A 22,089-nucleotide genomic window follows, 5' to 3' on the forward strand; every position below is an offset into this window, starting at 1 on the left:
ATAGGAGAAAGCTCTGCAGCCTGCCGTAGATCTTTCTACCCTAGGTACTAACAGATATCCCGCACCTTGAGATCGAAGCAAGCGTGGGGGATTGTATGTGGTCAGCAGATTATTAAGGTAAATGACTTTTTTAAAAGACAAGGATGAATGTGTCAGTACCTGAGGTTTAATGAACAAGGAATGGAACAAGGGGTTGAAACCAGAAGCCTGACCAGGGAACAAAGGAAACTAAGACAATAAAGATAACAATAAAGACACGGACACCCCTGGCAGCAACGATGACACTAATAATGAGAAATGTTTGACTGGCAAGCCAGGGCCTGCACCCTTATATATAAAAGGGAAAACACGGGTGCATCACATGAGAACAATCAGGACAGGGCAATTGTCAAGTAACACACCATAGAGAAAGATAATAGCAGGCCTGGCATTTGATGTGTGTTAAATTCAAAACAGTAGAAAGATAAGAAATTCAATGCTTTGCCTTATATACGGTACATTATTGTTTTATTATTCTTTTTATATTTTGGAAATATGCAGTCATTCTGAATTTGGTACCTGCAACACACTGGAAAAAAGTTGGGCCTGGGGCAATATAAAACTAGGACGAATGTGGAATGTTCAAAAAACATCTTAAACATTTGGCACTACCGTAATTGGATATAAGAGAAGCTTCCAAACAAACTGCACTTACTACTTTTAGAGCAGAACATGTAGTGGGAGACAGACAAACTCATTCAGTCTACCTTGCAGTTGATGTACTAAAATGTCAATCAGCAGTAGATGGCAGTCAAGCCAAACCTGCTCTATTAGGTAACCTATTGTGATGATGACAATGCTCTGTAATTCTCTGTTTCCCCAAATACATGTAAATTCTTGGTTATTATGCTACTCATTTCTTTCCATGTTCAAACATCCCACAGGGATACCGGCGTCTTAGTGTTGACATCAATGCCATGAGGGAGGTGCGCCGTGGTGTGAGAGACAGATGGAAGGTGATCCTTGAGAATCTGGGTGAGTGTATTACTTTATTGGTTATACTAACCCTTTCACTCATAGTGAGCAGCTATTTAAAAGTCATTTTCTTATGCATGCAAATGATTTAAAGTTACAGTTGCATAACAGCTGCTTCAAAATACCATAGGTCTGGATCTAGTGCCAGCCATCTGTAAGAGAGCCAACACAGAGAATACAGAGAGCAAAGATGGCAAACAAAAAATAAGACATACTCAGTAAGTTAGGAAATCTGTAGTTATTCCATAGAAAAACACCCATGCAGATATAAAAAAATCTGGGTTAAAATTTGGCCAAAAGTTAAAAGTAATGCACAAAATTATTATATTATAATATAATATTTACAAATTTTACAATGTGTGTAGTACAAAATGTTATTTTTGTGCAGATTTGGTTTCTTGTGTGTTATTACAAAAGAGACCAAGAAACAAGAGCGTGACCAGATAATCCACGTCGGGAGGACACGTTGAGCTAGGACAGGACTTGTAAACTACCATTTAAATTAAAAGGACCTGCAGTGGGTTGCACCAGCTTAGTGTAAGTTGATCATAAGGTCAGGTGTAAAGTGTACCTTAAATCATATGTTAAAACTAGCTAGTTTGAAACTAGCACCACCTTCTTTGTCAGTTGCACCACAACTACTTAAGTTACACCGTAGTTAGTAGCTACTAAATAAAAATATTGTTGCACAGAATGATGTTTTCACTGTGGACAACCAATCAATATCGCTGTCTGATATTACCAGAACCAGCTTGCTGTTCCACATGTTTGTCGAGTTTGGGTTGTACACAGCTACCGATTTGTTTTCTTTGTATTTGTGAGAAGTATTTCCACCGCCTCTGTAATGGCGATGTGCCACCATCACCAGTGCGATGTAAGAAGTGTGTTCGCTGTGTAGCTTGGTGGGTTTGGTTTAGGCGTGCAATGGATTACAGAACTCAGGGTTCGGGCTTATATCACAGTATTTGAGTCACAGATCAGATCATTTTTTGCATCAGTAAAAAAGACAAAAGAAATACAAAAATAACTTTGCTTTCCATACTTAAAGAACTGAAAGAAAACTCAAAGTAGCAAACTTTTATGTTCATAGAGGACGTTGTCTTTTTCTGTATTATGTCGAGATCAAGACTTATTTTTCTTGTGATCTTGACACAGCCAAAGTTGTTTTCTGAAGATCACAAAATAAGCTGTCTTGGAGAAACAAAAGTTGTAATGAGACATGTTTTTAGTTATCGCATTCTCACAGAAAATCTAAAATTCTCCACGTGTCCTACAAATAAGTATGGCATTTTCTCTTCTTGTGAGAAAGTATTTTAAGTTTGAAAATATGAGTGCTTTGAAGGCTGTGCTGTTCCCATCCAGTAATTGCCTCAAATTTGCCATAAAAATTTGCCACATGTACACTCACCTAAAGGATTATTAGGAACACCTGTTCAATTTCTCATTAATGCAATTATCTAATCAACCAATCACATGGCAGTTGCTTCAATGCATTTAGGGGTGTGGTCCTGGTCAAGACAATCTGCTGAACTCCAAACTGAATGTCAGAATGGGAAAGAAAGGTGATTTAAGCAATTTTGAGCGTGGCATGGTTGTTGGTGCCAGACGGGCCGGTCTGAGTATTTCACAATCTGCTTAGTTACTGGGATTTTCACGCACAACCATTTCTAGGGTTTACAAAGAATGGTGTGCAAAGGGAAAAACATCCAGTATGCGGCAGTCCTGTGGGCGAAAATGCCTTGTTGATGCTAGAGGTCAGAGGACAGTTGAAGACTGGAAAAATGTTGCCTGGTCTGATGAGTCTCGATTTCTGTTGAGACATTCAAATGGTAGAGTCAGAATTTGGCGTAAACAGAATGGGAACGTGGATCCATCATGCCTTGTTACCACTGTGCTGGCTGGTGGTGGTGGTGTAATGGTGTGGGGGATGTTTTCTTGGCACACTTTAGGCCCCTTAGTGCCAATTGGGCATTGTTTAAATGCCACGGCCTACCTGAGCATTGTTTCTGACCATGTCCATCCCTTTATGACCACCATGTACCCATCCTCTGATGGCTACTTCCAGCAGGATAATGCACCATGTCACAAAGCTCGAATCATTTCAAATTGGTTTCTTGAACATGACAATGAGTTCACTGTACTAAAATGGCCTCCACAGTCACCAGATCTCAACCCAATAGAGCATCTTTGGGATGTGGTGGAACGGGAGCTTCGTGCCCTGGATGTGCATCCCACAAATCTCCATCAACTGCAAGATGCTATCCTATCAATATGGGCCAACATTTCTAAAGAATGCTTTCAGCACCTTGTTGAATCAATGCCACGTAGAATTAAGGCAGTTCTGAAGGCGAAAGGGGGTCAATACCGTATTAGTATGGTGTTCCTAATAATCCTTTAGGTGAGTGTAAATAATCACATGTATCCTGTGCTTGCAATATGTGATGTGCAAACTGATTCTTTTTATTGATTCAATTCATTTCATTCAGTTCACTGAAATTATTCTTTGAATCATTGATTCATTCTTTTTTAATTCTCTCCACCACTTCCCCTCTACAGAGGACTGCTTTATTTTTCATTGCAAGCTTTTTTCTTTCTTTTTTATATAAAGAAGACAACAAGCAGAGGTTAGGGGAGACAGAGAACAATGGTGAGGGAAGAAGTATGGGGGAGAAATAAAGAAAAATGGACCACACAGATTGATGCACAAAAAAAAGACAATAGAGAGAAAAACAAAACTAAAATAATAATAATATAAAAATAAAACAATGAGCAGCAACAACAACAGTAACAGCACTAACAACATGCGCAACAGCTGCAACTGTGGTAACAGCAGTAACAATAGCAACATCAACCACATAACATATATATGTATTTAGGTGTGTATTTATCATAATTATAATTTAGCAAGTATGTACACACAAATATATAAACCCTATGGCAAGCTATATATTTAAATTTAACGTATAGCACCAACAAAGTTTTTTGTTTTTAATTTTATTTATTACTATAGGCTACAAATAAATATACAGAATATTCATACATTAATAATCACAACTTTTATTAGTCAATATTTTATTGTACAAACCGGTCCTCAGTCATGGCAATACTTATTCTGGCCAATAGATGTCACTGCACTACATAGTCAGTGTTAGGCCCATAGACTCAGAGAATGACTGAAAGAAATTGCTGACATGATGCGAACATTATTCAATTCAATTTTCAATTCAATTTTATTTATGTAGCGCATTATCACAACATTACATTGTCTCAATGCGCTTTAAATTTCTGCCTCGTAAGGACCTCCCATTGAGTAAGCCAAAGGCAACGGTGGAAAGGAAAAACTCCCTAAGAGGAAGAAACCTTGGGAGGAACCAGACCCAAAGGGGGAGCCCATCCTCCAGGGGCCGGCAGATGAGTCAAACAAACAAGATGATATGACTAAGCTAATACATGGGTTGAAATATATGTCTCAATGCAGTGGCCGACCGGTGCAGGCACGGGGTGCTTGATGCACGATGGCAGGATTAATAGAGGCACAGCCGCAGGGAAGGATGGCGAGGCATCGTGTTGAGCCAAGGGCAGGCAGGTTGGAGGGTAGTTGCCGGAGGTGGAGGTAGTTGTCTTGCAGGCAGCAGAGGCATAAATTCTTCAATGATATTGTGCTCCAGGGAGCACACCCCAGAAGGGGTGAGGGAGGAAGTAAGAAAAATTGTGTATTAGCCAGAGTTGAGGAAACCAGAGGCAGTGCAAGCAAAATGATCGAGTGCAATATTCGTCTAGGCTCCGGCAGATCTGGGTATAGCAGCATGAGAAAGAGGGAGAGACAGGCGGGAACACAGGCATGGGGACTCCCTGAACATCAGCACTCTAGTGTAAAGCTAGAGTGACAGCACTGACGCATCAGTTTATCCAAAGCCAATGACACCGATCCCCACCCAGCTCATCACCTCATACTGTTAGTCTGACTGGGAGTGAGCGACTAGCTGGAACCAGAACTAGGTTTCCTATACGCTAAGCTATACAAGTGCATTTTTAATCTAGACTTGAAAAGCGAGAGTGTTAGCACATTAGCACTTGATCCCCGTGGGGAAATTATTTTTATGCCTCCCCCAACTTGCTTTCTGTGGGTGACAGCAAGCTGGCCATGAAAGGCAGCCATCTCTTGCAGCTCAAGGACCCGCAGATGTGCTGAGGCCGGGGGCGGAACTGGCAACCTTCTGATCACAGGCACAGAGGCTTAGCAGGCATTACACTCATGCGTGTACAGTGATTTGAATCCTTTTGGCCAGCGAATCAGTTCATTCAGTTCACGTTAAAGACCCGTTTGAAAAACAAGTTTGTACATGATTCGCACATCACTACTTGCAGTGCCATGTTCACAACAATGGAGGAAGTGATCAGAGGACTTTTTTTAAATGCAGATTTAATAGTGTCTGATGTAGAGGTATGCCAGTCCGTGTACGTGAGTATAAATCTTTTTTTGATTTAAGACGGAAAATACAAAAATGAGAAAATGGGTAATTTTCACCAGTTTAACTAGACCAATCATAATGGGAAAACTAGAAAATGTCTCATTTTGCATTTATTGGTGTCTGTATAAAGAAGTCAAAACATGCCTTGTATTCCATTTGACTGGAGCTGGGTTGGGATTTAGGTGTACCATCTGTTATTAGCCAGGTACATTGCAAAGACCCCTCCTTCCACGGGATCCCACTACAGAATAACAGTTTTGGGTTTTTGTTAAAGCTGCGTTTGAGAACTTTGTAAATTATATATTAAATAAAGCAGTCTGAACCTAGATGACATTTAATCATACTTCAGAAAAAACTCTGTCTTGGCCCTTGACCATAAAACATCTGATTTGCTTTAGCATATAGCGTATTGTAGCACCTGCGACATGGCTCCGCATAGCGGAGTCCTAGCAATGGATCAGGAGTATGATGGAAAAACTGTAAATAGCCCTTGTGTGTGTTCTTGTTGATACTTGTTTTGTTCCCGATTGTTGTGCGTGTCCTTGCCTGTGTCTGGTGTGAACGCTGTCCAATCCTCATGTGTCTTTAGCTGTTGTGTAAATTACCCACCATGTGCTCCTTACTGTCCAGATCGGACAAGGTTCACACAGGCAAGGGCACACAGGGCAACTGGGAAGAAATCAAGTATCAACAATAACACACACAGGGGCCATTTACAGTTTTCCCAAGACTCCTGAACTGTTACTGGGCTCCCCTATGTGGAGCCATCTCACCGGCGCTACAATATGCTAGGCTATATGAGAAATATGCCAAATGAAATTAAATGTTTTATGGCTAAGGGCCAAGGCAAAGTTTTTTCTGAAGTATAATTAAAAACCATCTTGGTTCAGACTACTTTAATTCATAAAGAGTTTACAAAGTTCTCCAGCGCAGCTTTAACAAAAACTCTTGAGGTACCCCTTGCAGTCATGAGAGACCCAAAACTCTTATTCTGTAGCGATCCTGTGGGAGGAAGTTTTTGCAATGAACCTGGCCAATAACAGATGGTTCACCGATATCCCAACCCACCTCCAATCAAACAGAATACGAGGCATTTTCTGACTTCTTTAGACAGACACCAATAATGCACAACAAGCTGTTTTCCAGTTTTCCCTTTACCATTGGTCTAGTCAAATCAGTGAAAATGACCCATTTTTTTATTTTCAGTCTTAAATCAAAAAATGAATTATACTCATGTACACAGACCCATGCCAAACCATGTAATTTGGCAGTACATCAGCTGGTGTGAAATAAAGTTGAATGATAGCATGCCACTACTTCTGTTAATGTGGTCGATTCAACAAGCGTTTCCGCCCCCTAGTTGTCTTCATTGCCTGATAATAAAAGGGAGCAGAGAACTGACAGACCACCACAAGCAACCTACAACGCAATCACAATAGATACATCCATGCATATGCACAACATCTTGATACCAACAACCAAATATTTAAGAATGTCTTAGGACATAACACCCCCACCATTAAATTACGAACAAGGTTTGTAAAAAAAAAAAAAAAAAAAAAAAGACACATAAAATAGTTATCACTAGCATGGACAGGGCATCAGAAAAAACACTCAGTGCCTTTCTTGTGGCAGATATCAAGATTGTATCCCTGTACAATTAGTGACCAGTGCATTAATCGCTGATTAGACATACAAGACAGGAAAACAAGGGGTTATGGTCTGTATGAACAATGATGGGAGAGGAGCTACTACCTAGATAAACGTCGAAATGTTGAAGCACCAACAACAGAGCAAGAGCTTCCTGCTCTATAGTGCTGTATCTCTGTTGGCACTTTGAAAACTTTTTGGAAAAAATAAACAGGGTGATCAATGCCAAATTGGTCTTCCTGTAATAAGACTGCACCAGCACCCGTAGTACATGCATCCACCTCTAACTTAAATGGCAAACTAAAGTCGGGAGCAGATAAAACTGGGGTATGACAGAGGAGGTCCTTCACGGCATTAAATGCATCCACACATTCAGGACTTCACACAAACTTTTCTTTACAACTTAGAAGATTAGTTAAAGGAAACACAATAGTAGAAAAGTTTGGACAAAACCCACGGTAGTATCCAGCCATTCCCAAAAAGTGGCGCAACTCATTATTGGTGGGAGCAGGAAACTCAACAATAGCTGCTACCTTGGCCTCAATAGGCCTGACTTGGCCATGTCCCACATGCTTACCTAGATAGGTGGTCACTGCCTTTGAAAACTCATATTGCAAGATTAAGTGTCAGAATAGCACCTGTAAGTCTGTCAAACACAAGGTCCGGTGATGTCATATGCTCATCCTAGCAATCTGAATAGAGGACAAGGTCATCCAGGTATGCCTCAGATTTTTGTACTCCCGACAAGACACCCTGCATAAGGCGTTGGAACGTGGTCCGAGCATTTCGCATCCCAAAAGCCATCACAGTACATTCCATAAAGTCATCTGGTGTTACAAATGCAGAGATCTCAGATTCCCGGGGGGTATGAGGCACCTGCCAGTATCCTTTCAGGAGGTCTAACTTAGTGACATAGCGGGCAGCTCCCACCCTATCCACACAATCTTCCATTCATGGAAGAGGGAAGGAATCAGGTTTGGTGACACTGTTTTCCTTGCGGTAGTACGTACAGAATCTATAGGCGGAATCAGACTTCATAACTTCACGTTTGAGGATTCAGTCTCTAAGAGTGCTGGTTAATTGGAGGACTGCCACCCACATCAATATCATGACAAAGTACATTAGTTTGTGATGGGACATCAGAAAACAACATAGGATATATCAGGGACACTATATCCCTGCGCTGCAACTCTGGAAGGTGGGCAAGATGTGCAGATAAGTCACTCAACACAGCAGAGTTCTGGAGACGGACACAGGGAGTCTGAGTCTCACCAACAGTCAATCCATCATTCAGGGAAACTTAACACAGTCTTAACACAGTCTGTATCGCTGAGCTTCTTTTCAACCAAATAAGGGCCAGAGTACTTACCTTGTAGGGCAGAGCCAGGGACAGGAAGAAAAACTAAGACAGAGTCACCTGATTGAAAATGGCATGTAACACTCTTCTTGTCAAACTGTGCCTTCATCTTGGACTGAGACATCTTCAAATTAGCTTTCGCAAAGTCACAGTCAAGACACAGTCTCTTCCTGAAAGAATCCACATAGTCTACAACAGACACAGGGGTTGACTGGACAGACAGCAACTGTTCACTTAAAAGTTTTAGAAGGCCATGAACTCTGTGGCCAAACACGAGCTCAGCAGGACAGAAACCCAGTGATTCTTGTACAGCTTCACGCACCGCAAACATCAGTAAGGGTAGACCCTCTGCCCAGTCCCTTCCTGCCTTTACACAATATGCATGCAACATAGTTTTTAGTGTTTGGTGAAAACGTTCCAAATCACCCTGAGACTCAGGATAAGCACTTGACATCTGATATTTCACCTACAACAAGTTCAAGACTTGAGCAAACAACTTTGATGTAAAATTTGACCCTTTATCAGTTTGAATAACCCTTGGCAAACCAAAAATAGAGCAAAATTTTACAAGCTCTCTTTCAATCCACTCTTGAAATCCACTTGGCTTTGAGGCTTAGCAAGGTGATAGCCTCAGGGTAACTGGTGGACGTACACATAATTGCCAGTATATGTAGGTGTCCAGATGCAGATCTAGGCAATGGGCCCACACAATCAGTAAGGAGCCTCTGAAATGGATCAGTCACTGCAGGAATTAGCTACAGTGGGGCAGGTGGAATAGCCTGGTTTGGTTTGCCTGCAAGTTGGCACGTGTGGCAAGAGTGGCAATATTTTGCAACAGCAGATTTCAAACTGGGCCAGAAAAAGTATTTTGCAATCCACTGAAAGGTTTTATTGATACCTAAGTGGCCCAACATCAAAGAATGGTATCAGTAACCTGTAGGAAGCACTACTTGGTAAGTGACATTCCAATCCTCCGCTTTTTTGGGACATCCATTTACGCATAAGTACCCCATCATCCCCCAACCCCAGTTTCTGGGAATTTATCTTTCTCCACAGCAACCTCAATGCAGTGTGTTAGAGAGGGGTCAGACCGTTGTGCAGTGCCCAGTTGTACTCTGTCCAGCTCTAAGGCAGACTGTTTAATGACAGCCAAATCTGCAGGGTCAGAAACATAAGCTTCAGGTGCAATAGATAGTTTACATTCAACAGGAGAAGTCATGAAAGAGTCAGACAGGTCAACAACATTACCAAACTTTCTTGCCTGTACATGTGTCACAGCACAAGCTGGGAATACAGAGGGGAACTGCCTAGATAAAATTACACAGGTAGATGGACTGTCAGACACAATAGGAGGCGGGAACACCTTACGACCAACAAGATCATTCCCCAAAATAACAATTATGCATTCTACTGGCAACTGTTTGCGAACACCCAATTTGACGTTGTCTGGTAGGTGCCTTTTGTAAATTTAAATTAATACACATAAATCACTGACCGATCAAACTTACCAGCGAATTTGCAAAATAAGCCTGTTAGTCGCCAGCACCACCGTTTACCCCCAGCAACGCGCACCCAGGCACAACCATTTGAATTAAGTTAGCCGAAACAGAATGGAGTAACATACCCACCGCCACCTACCAAACAGTAGCTTCCAAGGAATCCGTCGTATGCAGATCTATAAAATAAACCATACATTCAAACAGCCGTGAGGGTGACTTACAAGGACAGACGCAAAACAACCCGCTGCATACCTTTAAACAGCAAAGTCAGGTAACCGGAAGAACACCTTGCCAGCGTTAGATCCCCAGCCAACCACTGCCACTTTTATAGGGTGCTACCTTGAAAGCCAATGATCGCCCCGCAAATTTAAAGGCACAGCGCCCCAAAATAGCCATTCTGCCACAATCTACCCCCCCTTTTTTATATTGTCGACCCGACGATAGAACAATACAAAATCTAACTCCAGGGTCTAAACAGAGCAGAAACTGCATTAGACACAGGACCCAGAGAGCTTGTGCCATCACCACTGCAGGCCTCGGAAGGTGGTAAGCGTTAGAGTGTTGGCCTGCAGTTACCCCGGTCGTCCTTCGCACCCACTCTGGAAATAAGTGGCTGACTCACTACTGATGGAGGAACCACTGAGGGGCCCGAAACTTCAGCAGGCCGCAAAGGAGACTCCTGAGTAGCACATGTCATTGCCACTGGCCCAGCCAATGAAGAACTAGACACCTCCCCAGGGCCTCCCTGCATCAACACCACCAGGTCCTCATCACCCGAGGATTCATCTGATGCAAAAGTTGACTCCACAGGCAAAGGGTTACTAGGGCAGACACCGGAGACATTTACTATCACAGAACTCCACCAATCTTGAATTCTATGACGCCCTCTGGTACTGCAATCACGGAGGAGTACTAACTGGCCTTCACTTAGTGGCCGGTCTCGAACATGCTGGTCATGGTTCTTCTTCCGACGCTCAGCTGCCATCTTCAACCGTCCCCTTGCCCCTTCAAATGCCAACTGTAGTCGAGTCTGATGTTCTTCAATCCACTCATGGACATATCCACTCACAGGTTCCGCCACTCTACCTAGAAGGAAATCCACTGGCAGTCTAGACTCCTGACCAAACATGAGAAAAAAAGGAGATTCCCCGGTCACCTGATGGGGAGTAGTGTTATAACAATAAAGCACCTGCGGCAGACAGGAATCCCAATCTCTCTTCCGGGACACAGGCAGAGTACGCAACAAGTTGTGGAGAGTCCTATTAAAGCGTTCACACTGGCCATTGCCCGCCGGATGGTATGGAGTGGTGCGCGATTTCTCGATCCCATAGAGACCACAAAGCTGCTGGATGAGGGAGCTCTCAAAGTTACGGCCTTGATCTGAATGTATCCGAGCAGGAACACCAAACTTTGAAAACCATTCAGCCACTAAAACTTGGGTCACAGTGGAGGCGCGTTGATCACGAGTGGGGACAGCCAGAGTGTACTTGCTAAAGACATCAGTCATGACCAAAAAATTTTCATGTCCATTCTGGGCAGGTTCCAACATTGTATAGTCAACTGCTAAAACCTCATTGGGCCGAGAAGCCAACAAATGCCCCATAAAAGTACGAGCTGCTGGATGTGTATCCTTAGCCATTTGGCACCTCTCACACTGCTGACACCACTGGGCTACATCGGAGGACATACCTGGCCAATAGCACCGCTGGCGCAACAACTCCAATGTTCTTTCCACACCCTGGTGGCCATAGTCTTCATGTACCTGAGTCAACACCTTGTTCTTTAAGGTACCGGGCAACACCAACTGAAATGTAGCTTCAGCACCATCAGGGCGGAAAACCTGACGGTACAGGAGCCCGTTCTTTTCGACCAGGCGATCCCATTGTCGGAGCAAAGCCAATGCTGGCCTTGAGAGTCGTTTCCGTTCCTCTACATCAGGATGTTTGTTACAAGTCCAAAATGGCAAGATTTCCTGAATAACTGGGCCAGCCTGCTGGAGAACACAAAAATCAGGGGTAGAGCAAGGAAAAACTGCAACAGCAGCTTGGGTTACCTCAGCCTTCCCGCATGGCAAGGCTTGCTGCGTCCACTTCTAGTCGGCCTAGTGGGTATTGGCGAGACAATGCATCCGCATTCTTATTGCTTCTCCCTGACCGATACTTGATGTCAAAATCGAAGGATGCAAGTTGCGCTGCCCACCGTTGCTCAGTAGCACCCAACTTAGCAGATGACAAGTGACTGAGTGGGTTGTTATCAGTGTAAACAATACACTTATGGTCTACCAGGTACTCCCTGAATTTCTCTGTCATCGCCCACTTAAGTGCCAGAAATTCTAATTTCATAGAGCTGTAATTGGACATATTACGCTCTGATGGTCTCAAACCTCGGCTAGCATAGGCAATTGGCCTCACCTGGCCTCCTTGCTCCTGGGATAGCACTGCCCCCAAGCCAGCATGGCTCGCATCCACCTCCAGGATGAATGGTAAAAAAAAATCAGCGTAGGCAAGCACCGGTGCTGTAGTAAGCTTGAGCTTCAGCTCCTCAAAACTCCCATGGCACTCCTTGGTCCAGTTGCTAATCAAACCCTGCATAGCCCCCTTAAGCTTCTTGCCTCCCAGTCTGCCAACTTGGCAAACCCCTCCACAAACCAACGATAGTAACTAGCGAAGCCCAAAAAGGACCTCAGCTCCATGACAGTAGTAGGACGCTGCCAGTTAGTTACCACCTCGATCATACTAGGATCAGTAGAGACGCCCTTGTCCGAGATGACATGTCCCAGGTACTGCTCCTTCTGTTGGAAGAATGAACATTTGGAGAGCTTCACCTTCAAACCCTCTTGTTGAAACCACCCCAACACCACCTCCAACCTCTGCAGATGTTGCTCCACCGTGGATGAGAAGACTACAATATCATCCAAATACAATAACAGCGACTGACATTGCTGGTCACCAAATATCCTTTGCATCAGTCGCTGGAAGGTGCCAGGGGCATTACAAAGCCCAAAGGGCATCCGGTTCCACTCAAATAGCCCAAAGGGGGTACAGAATGCCATCTTGGGTCTATCCTCTTCAGCGACTGGGACCTGGTTATAACCACTCGCTAAGTCCAGAGTCGAGAACCAACAAGCACCAGTCAGTGCATCCAGGGATTCCTCAATCTGTGGCAGAGGAAATGCATCCTTCCTCATCTTGCTATTTAGCTGCCGGTAGTCTACACACATGCGCAGGCTACCGTCCTTCTTTTTAACAAGAACAATGGGGGAAGCATAGGGACTGCAGCTCTCCCGGATCACCTGTGTCTCCAACAATTGATTAATATGTTCTTTTACCACCTCGTACTCAGAGGGGGATATACGCCTATAGCGTTGCCTAACAGGTACATCATCCAAAAGGGGAATATCATGGGCCAGCAAGTTGGTACAGCCCACCTCCCCATCCTGAGCTGAAAAGACCGAAATATACCGTCTAAGAAGGGACCTCACCTGGACCTGCTGTTCAATGGACAATGAAGAGAGATCCAAGGCCTCCACCTGGTCCAACATGGCGGGGGCAACTGATAGAGATGCTACATCCGCAATATAAGGCACTTCAGCAACACCTGCAGGTATACTGACCACATGAACACTATTCAAAGTACCCACAATGGTACGGGGATACAACACCACATCAGTAAAACCTACATTGATTACTGGTACATAAGCAGTGCCTCCTACCACTCGGACTAATGCAGGAAAAGCCAGCAACCCACCAGGTAGGCCAGAGAAGGTAGGTTCAAACAAAACCGTAGCACTCGCATACTGCCCTGAACAGGTAGCTGCTACCAACTTCATCGTACCACGTGGGACACGACATACCTTACGGCCCCGAACCCTGACTTTACCTGAAGTGCCACTGGAGAACTGCACCCTAGAACGATGGCATTGTTGCAACGCCTGCATGACAAGTTCTGGGGCTGCTGATACTGCAGGCGACTGAAATAGGCCCGAACCATGCTGTCCAAAAAGCTGTTGATAGCACCACCGGATCACATTCATCCCCAAAACTCCAGGGACCTGCGGGGATGACTCACCTGGGGGATCCCTGACCACTAACACCCCGCACTGTGGCATTAACTTACCGCAAAGCTCAACCTCCAACTCCATCCATCCATCCATCATCTGCCGCTTGTCCGGGGTTCGGGTCGCGGGGGTAGCAGCTTCAGTAGAGGCACCCAGACCTCCCTCTCCCCAGCTAACCCCACCAGCTCCTCGGGGGGGACACCGAGGCATTCCCAGGCCAGCAGAGAGATATAATCCCTCCAGCGAGTCCTGGGCCTGCCTCGGGGCCTCCTCCCTGTAGGACAGGCACGGAAAACCTCTCCGGGTAGCCGCCCAGGAGGCATCCGCACCAGATGTCCAAACCACCTCAACTGGCTCCTTTCAACGTGAAGAAGCAGCGGTTCTACTCTGAGGCCCTCCCGGATATCCGAACTTCTCACCCTATCCCTAAGGGAGAGCCCAGACACCCTGCGGAGAAACCTCATTTCGGCCGCTTGTATTCGCGATCTCGTTCTTTCGGTCATTACCTATAGCTCATGACCATAGGTGAGGGTAGGGACAAAGATGGACCAATAGATCAAGAGCTTGGCTTTTTGGCTCAGTTCTTTTTTAGCCACGACGGACCAGTTAAGCGCCTGCAGAACTGCAGACGCCGCTCCGATCCGTCTATCCAGCTCTCGATCTCGCCTACCCTCACGCGCCCCAGTGCCTGCTGGAGATCCCCAGCAGATGAAGCCAACAGGACGACATCGTCTGCAAAAACCAGCGAGGCAATCCTGAGGTCACCAAACTGGACACCCTCGACGCCTTGGCTGTGCCTAGAAATCCTGTCCATAAATATGATAAACAGGACCGATGACAAAGGGCAGCCCTGGCGGAGCCCAACACGCACCTGGAACACGTCCGACTTATTGCCGGCAATGCGGACCAAGCTTCTGCTCCATTCGTACAGGGACCGGATCGCCCACAACAGTGGACCCCGGACCCCATACTCTCGAAGCACCCCCCACAGAGCACCTCGGGGAACCCGGTCGTAAGCCTTTTCCAAATCCACAAAACACATGTAGACTGGATAGGCAAACTCCCAGGCCCCCTCCAGTACCCCTGCAAGGGTATAAAGCTGGTCCAGTGTTCCACGACCAGGACGAAAACCGCATTGTTCCTCCTGAATCCGAGATTCGACTATCGATCTCACCCTCCTCTTCAGTACCCTGGAATAGACCTTCCCAGGGAGGCTGAGAAGTGTGATCCCCCTGTAGTTGGAACACACCCTCCCATCCCCTTTCTTAAATAAGGGGACCACCACCCCGGTCTGCCAATCCAGCGGCACTGTCCCTGACCTCCACGCACTGTTGAGAAGGCGTGTCAGCCACGACGGCCCCACAACATCTAGAGCCTTCAGGTACTCCGGGTGGATCTCGTCCACCCCTGGGGCCCGGCCACCACGGAGTTGTTTAACCACCGCGGCCACCTCAGCCTCAGTGATGGGCAAGCCCCCCCCAGCACCCTTGGGCTCTGTGCCCTCAGATGTCTCAAAGGCAGTATGCGTAGATGTATCTGAGGCAGGGTTGAGGAGGTCCTCAAAGTATTCCTTCCACCTCCGGATGATGTCCCCAGGTGAGGTCAACAGCCGCCCCCCCCCACTATAAATAGTAGGAACCAGGAGCTGCTTCCCCCTCCTGATACTCCGTATGGTTTGCCAGAACCTTTTTGAGGCCGACCGAAAGTCACTTTCCATGGCCTCACCGAACTCCTCCCACGCCCGGGTTTTTGCTTCTGCGACCGTCCAAGCCGCGTTCCACCTGGCCCGCCGGTACCCGTCAGCTGCCTCCGGAGATCCCCGGGCTAATAATTCCTGGTAAGCCTCCTTCTTCAGCTTCACGGCCCCCCTCACCTCTGGTGTCCACCATCGGGTACGGGGGTTACCGCCACGACAGGCACCGACCACCCTGCAGCCACAGCTCCGTACGGCCGCTTCCACAATGGAGGTCCGGAACAGTGTCCATTCGGACTCAATGTCCCCTACCTCCCCCGGCATGCAGTCGGAATTCTGCCGGAGGCACGAGTTAAAGCTCCAGCGAACAGGAGCCTCTGCCAGACGTTCCCAGCAGACCCTCACTATGCGCTTGGGCCTACCAGGTCTGACCGGCTTCCTCCCCCGCCACCTGAGCCAACTCATCACCAACTCTAGATAGCCAATATAAGGAATGGCTAACCCGTTGGCCGCCCAAAGTTGTAGCCAGTGACAAGCCTGAAGGCGTTCTTGACCCCACTGCCCAAAGTGCTGAATGAAACAGCTTTCTGTAATGGTAGACACCATAGACCCAGTGTCTATTAAGCAAGGTACTATAACCCCACCCAACACCACATCCAAATGTGGACATGGGGACATCAACTTGGAGGCAGCGCCTAAACCGCTAGGAACCAACCCAGAGCCAGTGAAGGCCCCACCCGAACCGTGGCTCTGCAATCCGGGGGGCACTAGTTTCCCGACGCTGGCGCTGGGTGAGTCTCTGCCCCAGAGTATGGCGGTACAGATGAAGACTGGAACCGAGGAGCATGAACCCCATCGCACTCCCTAGCAATATGCCCAGGCCGCTGGCAGTGTCTACAAATGATGGAACTGCTGCGAGGTGAACGACTACGCTGACGAGAGCTCTGTAAGAGCTCAACACTCCGGGTCAGCAGCCGTAATTGCTCTTGCTGGCCCTTTAATAGTTCCCTCAGCTCACGCATCTCAGAACCCCGGACGGAATCACCCACACCCCGAGGATTGCCCTGTACTCCATACTGGATACCGCAAGCTGATGGAACAGACTGACTTCGGCCACGACTACTCGGCAAACCTTCTCGCTCCCACCTAATCGCTTCACCCCTCACATCAAGTAAGGTGGCAGTGGGTTGCCTACGCACCATCTGCTTTAGCTCACGACGGAGGGCACCATCCAGGACATGCTTGACAAACTGGACCCTCAGCAAAACATCAGCATTTAAAGTGCCACTGGGTGCGCGCTGCTTCACCCTCTCCATAAGGCCCATCAACGAAAGGGAAAATTCCTGCAGTGTCTCCCCTTCTTGTTGCCTTCGGGAAAAGAAAGCCTCCTGCAAAGCTACATATGGCTCCGAGCACCCATACAACTCCTGCAAAACATCAATTATACAAGCTGGGTCCCCCCGTTCTGCACCGGAGCAGTACCTTATCTCCTCACGAGCTTCCCCTTCTAGATGGTCAAATAAAAAGAAAGCCTGATCCGACACAGCTAAATGCCGAGCCCGCATATATGCGTGTACCTCCTCAAGCCACTCACTCAACCCTATACCAGAGCGTCCTCTGAACATGGGGCACTTCCGCTCCCGAGGTACAAACACCACTCGCTCTCCCACCAGTACTATAGGGGTGGACAGAGCTGCATGAGGTGCTGAGGTAGAGGGCGTAGCCCCAGGTTCAAATATACAGGCAGCTTGCTGCTGGCGAAGCCGTTCATTATCAGTCCGCAACTGCAAAACTATGTTCCTCAAGTCCTGCAATTCTACTGCTTTGCCTCTTACAATTAACCCCCCGGGGTCGGCGGTCCCGCCGGCGGGATCTGACAAAAATTTCGCAAAACCGTCTAAATAACTCTACGAGTTTTTGTCATATACACATTTTAAAAATACTCTCAGAAACCTTGGATGGTCTACTTTTCAAATATATATAGGTAGAAACTAAATATATTTTACAGCTTCGTGATACGAATTGAAAGAACAAGAGTGACTGACTTAAGCATCTGCGTCTCGAAGTGGCTCTGATCGCCCACCCACTTGCAAATCGCGCTATTCGCATGATAATAACATGATAATCCGACAGTTAGTATTGGGTAAAGAAATATGTGAATACGCCCATTGTGACCAAAATAAACAAGAGCACATGTCTGGGTAGTGTTTACACTGATCGGCTACAATATAGCACACGGATACGTCTCTGCCGCTGAAGCTTTGCGCCAGTGTCGCCACTTTCAGCAGCGAAGCTCATACCTGCGTTCATGGCTCAGTGGGCTAAGCCTGTGTGCCTGCAATCACGTGGTCGCCGATTCAAACGCAGCGTATTTAGAACGTGAATAGCGATCTTCCGCTCAGAGCGGTCCTAAACGCTCGCGATACAAGTAAAACAAAGAAAGGTGACACAATTCGCTTTTTTTTGCCTATTTAACCTAATTTTAAAAACTTTAATACTTCTGACAATGGAAGTTTTGAAAAGAAGACAGATAACGGATTTTACATAATGATTTCAGCGAGATATAAACTGAAATACACGAGAAAGATACGCGGTCGACGATGCCCTCGTCCCCAGAGCGTTAATAATAATCACTGCATCATATTTATATAGTAACAGTTTTTCATTTTTCATTCCATCTACCAATAAACTGTGAAAGGGATTTTATTGTTGCTACTTTTCTTGCGTTTCAAACTGCCTTTCCAAAGTGATGGGTGTGGGGTGCAGTGACATTCCAGACTGATGGGCCATTGACAGCATGCAAACTACTACAGGTGTGAGGACACCTATCTCATCAATATTCATTTTGAAGGCCACTGACTTTGAGAAAAAGAGTGTCACTCTAAAGTACTAACACTTTAGTAATCAAACTACATAAAATTTCAGAATGTCACTTTCACCTATGTGTAGCCAACCCCTGTGTCTATAAGTTTCAGAGCTCAAAAGTTTTACCTAGAAATGTCTATAATGTGATTTTTTACAATTTCTCAGCATGTCTGAAAATAGGTTTTTGAAAAGTATATGTTTAAAGTTGATTTTAACAAAAAATAGAATAATAACATTCTAAGAGGTCTCGGATTATTGGTGCTGAGTTTGTGCTGAATAAAAGCAAATGTATCACTTTGGGAAAAATGTTTTTTAGATAGGTGAAATATTTAAAAATGTCAAGGCATGTCAGACTACCCCAAAAGTGGAAAAGAGGCCTCAGACCCCAGGGGGTTAAAAAAAAAAATGTATACACATAAAATGGAGCACACATCTCTGCTAACCAAAGTAAGGTCCTGCCGACTACGCCAAGTTGTCGCGGCGCTAAGCTGCGAGTTTGGGGGAACCACCCCTTAAGACACTGACTACGCCACCCTGGGAATTACACCCAGGGAAATAGTTCCTAACACTCCACAAAGAAAAGCACTCAGGTCTGTTATACACGGCAGCAAGAGACGTGACTCCACTTACAATCTTTTATTAACAATCACAATAAAACACTGTCCACAATACAAAGTACAACCTCCGGGCTGGTGCACACGGGACAGGAGGTAAAGCAGTCAGGCAGAAGATGGCATCCTAGAACAAACGCACTACAACCCCCATGCACACACACCAGGGCCCTGCTGCCACACACACACCACACCAAAGCTCCCTTCCTCCCTAGTGGCGTACCAACCCAGAACAGTCTTTAAAAACACACAAAACTAAAAAAACCCTAGCTCTAAACAGGTAAACCTGGAAGAACCAGTTAAAAACAGAATTACAATCCACATTCACAATATAACCAAAGAGGCAAAGCAGCAGCAGCAGCAGCAGCAGCAGCAGCAACTGTAGGGCAGGCAATCCAGACCACAGCTGTAATAGAGCAGGCAAAACAGCAGCACTTAATGGCACGTCATGATCTTCCCAACCGGCCGGATAAACTCCCTCCGCATTGCCTGCAAAAGATGACGCCAGGCCAAACAAGTTAATTAATACACATAAATCACTGACCGATCAAACTTACCAGCGAATTTGCAAAATAAGCCTGTTAGTCGCCAGCACCACCGTTTACCCCCAGCAACGCGCACCCAGGCACAACAGTTTGAATTAAGTTAGCCGAAACAGAATGGAGTAACATACCCACTGCCACCTACCAAACAGTAGCTTCCAAGGAATCTGTCGTATGCAGATCTATAAAATAAACCATACATTCAAACAGCCGTGAGGGTGACTTACAAGGACAGACGCGAAACAGCCCGCTGCATACCTTTAAACAGCAAAGTCAGGTAACCGGAAGAACAGCTTGCCAGCGTTAGATCCCCAGCCAACCGCTGCCACTTTTATAGGGTGCTACCTTGAAAGCCAATGATCGCCCCGCAAATTTAAAGGCACAGAGCCCCAAAATAGCCATTCTGCCACAATATCTCCACAAGCCAAGTCACATTTCAGATACACAGTGTGCAAGGGTACTCTAACACAACAAAGCTCAATGTTTCAAAAATCCTTATCTGAAGGTGTGATACCTTCTGATTGGAAGCATGCCAACATAACGCCCATTTTCAAAAAAGGGGATAGAAGTAATTTGTCAAACTATAGGCCAATCAGTCTAACTTGTATAACTGGTAAAGTTATGGAGGCTATAATCAAAGAGAAAATGGTAGATTACCTGGACTCAAATAACATTTTGAGGGATAGCCAGCATGGATTTAGGAGAGGTAGATCCTGTTTAACAAATCTGTTGGAGTTTTTTGAGGAAGATACTCAGGAAGTTGATGATAAGAAGGCCTATGATGTCATCTACTTAGATTTCCAAAAGGCTTTTGATGTTGTTCCCCACAAGAGGCTCTCACTTAAACTCAAAGCGACAGGTATTTTAGGAACTGTAGCGACCTGGATTGATAACTGGTTAACGGATAGGAAGCAGCGAGTACAGTAGTTATAAGAGGCTCAATGTCACAGTGGGCCTGCGTTCATAGTGGGGTACCGCAGGGTTCAATTTTAGGACCACTTTTGTTCCTAATTTACATAAATGATATAGACACCAATATATACAGTAAACTGGTGAAATTTGCAGATGACACCAAGGTGGGTGGTGTAGCAGATACTGAACTAGCGGCTCAGCAGCTACAGCGGGATCTTAATTTAATTAGTGACTGGGCTGACACCTGGCAGATGAAATTTAACATAGACAAATGTAAGGTACTCCATGTAGGGAGCAGAAATATAAAGTACAGGTATTTTATGGGACCTACTTAAATAAAGGTAGCTGATTATGAGAAAGACCTTGGTGTGTATGTTGATGCTTCCATGTCTCATTCTCGCCAGTGCGGGGAAGCAATAAAAAAGGCCAATAGGATGTTGGGGTATATCTCCAGGTGTGTGGAGTTTAAGTCAAGGGAGGTAATGCTAAGATTATACAATTCCTTGGTGAGACCTCACCTAGAATATTGTGTACAGGTTTGGTCACCATATCTTAAAAAGGACATAGCGGCCTTAGAAAAGGTGCAGCGTAGGGCCACAAGAATGATTCCTGGTCTTAGAGGAATGTCATACGAGGAAAGGTTATTTGAGCTAAATCTGTTCAGCCTCAAGCAAAGGAGACTGAGGGGGGACATGATCCAGGTCTATAAGATTGTAACAGGTTTGGATGCTGTTCAACCGAATAGTTACTTCAGCATTAGTTCCAATACAAGAACTCGTGGCCATAGGTGGAAATTAGCGGGAGAACATTTCAAACTGGATTTAAGGAAGCACTTCTTTACACAGCGTGTAGTCAGAGTATGGAATAGTCTTCCTGATAACGTAGTGCAGGCTGAATCCTTGGGTTCCTTTAAATCAGAGCTAGATAAGATTTTAACAACTCTGAGCTATTAGTTAAGTTCTCCCCAAGCGAGCTCGATGGGCCGAATGGCCTCCTCTCGTTTGTATAGTTCTTATGTTCTTATGTTCTTATGTAATGCCACGGACCAACACATCTCTACCACTGTATGTCTTATCTGAAAATGGCAAAACACTCCCGAGAATAAATGACTGTGCAGCACCTGTGTCTCACAGTATTGAAATCCGTTTGCACTCGGACTCTTGAGAGAGAGAAATGACACCAGTCATTATAAAGGGGTCATATACTGTATAGTGGACTCAAACATGGAGGGGTGGCTATCAGGTACAGGCAGAGCGAATACAGAGGGCTTTGCCTTTGTAATAGGGTTCCTTTGCTTCCATGCTTTGCAGTCGGTGATAAGGTGACTTGGGTCAAGGCAGTAGAAACACACACGTCTATCATCTGACTTTTTAGGGAGGGGGGGCGGCCGGCTATCGTGGCCCAACCGAAGACCCGT

The 22,089-nt window shown here is 45.7% G+C and overlaps 1 protein-coding gene across 2 annotated transcripts in view; it reads left to right on the forward strand.

Moving 5' to 3' along the window:
- mreg (melanoregulin) overlaps positions 1-22,089 on the forward strand; it is a 163,250-nt gene that overhangs the window by 56,869 nt on the left and 84,292 nt on the right. For both annotated transcript variants that reach the window (XM_072712772.1, XM_072712773.1), the window contains exon 4: positions 924-1,014. In XM_072712772.1, coding sequence (XP_072568873.1) covers positions 924-1,014 — 91 coding nt within the window. The remainder of the gene's footprint in view (positions 1-923; positions 1,015-22,089) is intronic.

This window comes from Paramormyrops kingsleyae, chromosome 5, assembly GCF_048594095.1.
Source record: "Paramormyrops kingsleyae isolate MSU_618 chromosome 5, PKINGS_0.4, whole genome shotgun sequence".
Taxonomy (NCBI): Eukaryota; Metazoa; Chordata; class Actinopteri; order Osteoglossiformes; family Mormyridae; genus Paramormyrops; species Paramormyrops kingsleyae.